Raw genomic sequence first — 4,060 nt, forward strand, 5'->3', positions numbered from 1 at the left:
TTCAGGCACTGGGACAGCTGCCCAGGGCAGGGGTGGGATCACCATCCCTGAAGGTGTTCAAAAGGCATGGGGATGTGGCCCTCAGGGACATGGTTAGTGGTGAACATGGCAATGCTGGATGAGCAGTTGGACTCAATGATCTTAGAAACCTTTTTCAACCCTAATGGTAGGTGCATTGAGGTGGACCTCACAGCCTGCTCACCTCTGAGTCTAACCCCTCTGTCCTGCTCTCAGGTTCACCCAAACACGCTTGGACAGAGGTCTGCTGGACCTGAGCAGCTGCCTGACTGTGGAGGACTGGTTGGATTCCATTCGGCTCGGGCACTACCGCGACAACTTCGCCATGGCTGGGTACTCCTCCCTCGGCATGGTCATGCGCATGAACATCGAGTGAGTGCCACACACAGCACTGCTTGGGGGCCAAAGGAGCCTACAAAGGTGCTGAAGGGCCTTGAGGGGAAGCCACATGAGGAGTGGCTGAGGCACTTGGTGTGCTCAGCTGGAGAAGAGCAGACTGAGCCCAGAGCTCATGGCTGGATCCAACTTGCTCCCGAGGGGCAGTGCAGGGGCAGCTCTGCCCTCTGCTCTCTGGGACAGGGACAGGAGCCAGGGAATGGCTGGAGCTGTGTCAGGGCAGGGTTAGGTTGGATATCAGGCAGAGGTTGTTCCCCCAGAGGTGTTTGGGCACTGAACAGCTCCCCAGGGCAGTGGTCACAGCCCCAAGGCTGACAGAGCTCCAGGAGTGTTTGGCCAATGCTCTCAGTACAGGGAGGATTGTTGGGGTGTCTGTGCAGAGTCAGGGGTTGGGCTAGATGATCCTCAAGGGTCCCTTCCAACTCTGTTTATTCTGTGATTCTGTCCCTGCACCAACCCACCAGCCCCAAACAGTGACCACCCTGCCTTAACTGCCTCAATCTAGTTGGTCCTTGGTGCCAGGGACACATCCCTAAAGAAATGGTGTTGAAACCTGGGATTGTGTCAAAGGCTGTGCTGGGCCTTGAGAGAAGGTGTGAGAGTTGTACTGAGCGAGTGTGAGTACCAAGTCACCTCCAGTGATCTGTGGTGGCTCTCCAATGTCATCATTGCCTGGAGAAGAGAAGGTTGTATGGAGACCTCAGAGTAACCTGCCAGGATGTGAAGAGGCTCCAGGGAAGCTGCAGAGGGACTCTGTGTTAGGAACTGCAGGGACAGGACAAGGAGGAATGGGTACAAATTGAAAGAGGGAAATTTAGGTTACTGTCTTGTGGTGTTTTTCACCTTTGTTTCCCCTGCAAAAGGCATCTCTGGAGCAGAGTGTGGCTGTGCCATACTGCACAGCTTCTCTAGGATCACTGGAAACCAACAGGGCACCTCAGAACTCCTTGAGACCCCTGTGCACAGTGCCTCCAGTGCAACCAGGCAGGGAGGCACCATCCAGGCCTCAGGGTGAATGGAAGGTCATGACCAAGTGACCAAGCCTGGGTTAAATAAGGAGAGCTGGAGAAGCTGTCCCACCACCCATCCTCCTGCCATAATGAGCTTGATCTCCCATCTGTGTAGGGAGTTTCCAAGGTGGAGCATCCAAGCAGTACCAGAAAAGCTGGCAACTGTACCTGCTCCTCCCCTTTTACCTGCTCCTACCATGGGCTGTCATCCCCCATTCCTTGCTGTAAATCAGTTCAGGACTGGAAAAAACCTCTTCTGCTTCTAAGGAGACTTGTTCCCTGTCAAAAGGCATGGAGCTGCCAGATGGTGGTTCCTGTGGCTCAGGAAAGAAGTGTCAGTGCACACCTTGGCAAAGGTGCAGCAGGTAGGAAGGAGGCAGTGAAAGAGAGGATGGAGAGACACAGACAAAGGACTGTCACGTGCATCGATCTGGGGCCTTTGCTGGGGGATTGAGCTGCTAGTGATCCTTGTTTCTCATGCACATCAAGGAAGCTTTAGAGTGGGGAAGGCTCATCATGCATCTGTCTCTCTGACTGAGTTATCTGAGGGCATCTCACTAAAACTGAAGCCAATTTCAGAGCATCAAACTTGTCACCTACCAACCTGTCAGCAGTGAGCCCCCTCCTGCTCCTGCTGCCCCCAGGGCAGGAGAATGTGCCCAAGAGAATGGCAGCCTTGCTGTCCCTGGGAGGATGCCCATGGACCCTCAGCAGTTCCAGCCTTATTTTGATGGGAAAGTGGAGAGGAACCAGGCAGGGGGTCCTGGGCTGGTCCATGGGGTGCAGTTGTCTCCCTGGAGCCAGGCAGAGGGTTCCTGGGCTGGTCCATGGGGTGCAGTTGTCTCCCTGGGACCAGGCCCAGGTCTCTTTGTCTGTCAGTGTCTTTGTTCTCCAGGGACGTTCGGAGTCTGGGCATCACCATGATGGGCCACCAGAAGAAGATCTTGAGCAGCATCCAGGCCATGAGATCCCAACTGCTGAACACAAACGGCCCCAGGAGGCATCTCTGAGCAGCAGCTCTGCAGACCCATATCAGGCATTCCTTAACACTTACCCTGGTGAAGGGGCAGCAGGGTGGTGAGCAGGAAAAGGGGCACCAGACCAAGAGCATCTCTTTGATTTCAGCAGTGGTGGAAATGTGGCATTCCAGATACCTCGGTGGTCCTGCTGCCTCCTTTGCCCACCTGGAGGGGGGAGCAGCCTTCCAAGTGGGCTAGGGACACCTCATGCCTCTCTACATCCTTTACTGCATCCCTGTGGGACTGGGGGTCTCCACACAACTCTGCAGGACAGGTGGAAACCCCTTCCCACAGTGAGATGGCCCCAGCTGCACCTGCAGTGGAGGGTATGAGACACATCAGCAATAGCAGGAGCAGTGGGACATGGCACACAGCTCCTTTGGATGGGACAGCTGGGGAGCTGGTTGGATCTCTGAACTGAGCAGGGCTCCACAGGCTCCCTCAGAGCAGACAGCCCTGATCCCAGTATCTCCCAGTACACTCCAGCCTGCACCTTCTGAACTGCACCAGCCTGCAGGTGACTTCATGGGCCACCTCTACCAAGCACAGGAGGGCAGAGGACAAAGTGGCAGTGCCAGGAGCAGCTAGTTCTCCCTGCAGAGGAGACTTCCCAGCATGGAGGACTACCTGGAGCCTCAAGAAGCCTTGGAGTGCTGCAGGACACTCTCCAACTCTTCAACCCACCAGCACTGCTCCTCCTTGGATCCAGCACAGCCACCCAGGGCAGCCCAGGCACATTCTCTAGGGCCACCAGCTCAGGTTTCTCCACCAGCAGAACCATCCTGGCCTTCCCCAGAGCAGAGAGGTGTGGGAGAGTGTGCTCTCATCTCACATGATGGAGGGACAGAGAAACTTCTGCCAAACTCTTCTTTGTTCTTCTATTGCCCTAGAGAACCCCAAGAGCTGTGCCATCACCAGAGTGACTGTGCCCAGAGCTGCAGAGGAGGCTCCTGCCAGCACTTCCAGCTGCTGTGGCTGGGAACAGAGGCTCTGGGCATGGAGGATCTCCAGCACAACCAGCTGCTGAGCACTGGAAGGGTGACCACAGCCCCTTCTCCTCCACAGGAGCATCTCTCTGGGCCAGTTTGCCTGGTGCCTCAGTGGCCTCTGAAGGCATGTGGAGCTGCTCCAAGAAGCTGAGCTGCCTGCAGAGATGCAGCTGTGCTGGGAAGAGGGGACAGGCTGTGGGCTGGGAGGTTTCTTCTGGGTGTAAATACAATTTTCTATGGGTTTGGGAACTGTTTTACTGAAGTAGGGATGTTAAGTACACAGAGGTGGTCTCAAAGCACAGAAGCCTCAGCTGTGGGGCTGAACTCACTGCAAAAAAAAAAAAACCCTGCTGGGAGCATGGCTGGGGAGGAGCTGCTGGAGAGGGGATGGGCTGGAGGGGAGCCACACTCACTGCCAGGGCTCAGCCTGGCCCACTGCACCCTGTCCTTAGCACTGGCACAGCAAACCCAGCATCACTCCAATGCAGGGACTGGGAGGACCTGGCCCGAGGGTTGTTCCTTCCAGAGCTGTTTGGGCACAAGGGGAGGGTGGGGGGTGGGCTAAAGCCATTTCTCAGCTGCAATAATCCTGGCTAAACTAGCCTTTCCGGGGGCTGGCTTAGCTTTC

General features: G+C 55.9%; 1 protein-coding gene across 1 annotated transcript in view; it reads left to right on the forward strand.

Annotated features, from left to right (window-relative positions):
- LOC103800549 (ephrin type-A receptor 8-like) overlaps nucleotides 1–2,434 on the forward strand; it is a gene marked incomplete at its 5' end in the record, with an annotated part of 11,494 nt that extends 9,060 nt beyond the window's left edge. Inside the window, 2 exons of the mRNA XM_009072928.1 lie at nucleotides 235–390; nucleotides 2,320–2,434. Coding sequence (XP_009071176.1) covers nucleotides 235–390; nucleotides 2,320–2,434 — 271 coding nt within the window. The remainder of the gene's footprint in view (nucleotides 1–234; nucleotides 391–2,319) is intronic.
- Nucleotides 2,435–4,060: the final 1,626 nt, after the last annotated feature.

Source organism: Acanthisitta chloris, unplaced genomic scaffold (genome assembly GCF_000695815.1).
Source record: "Acanthisitta chloris isolate BGI_N310 unplaced genomic scaffold, ASM69581v1 scaffold2334, whole genome shotgun sequence".
NCBI lineage: Eukaryota > Metazoa > Chordata > Aves > Passeriformes > Acanthisittidae > Acanthisitta > Acanthisitta chloris.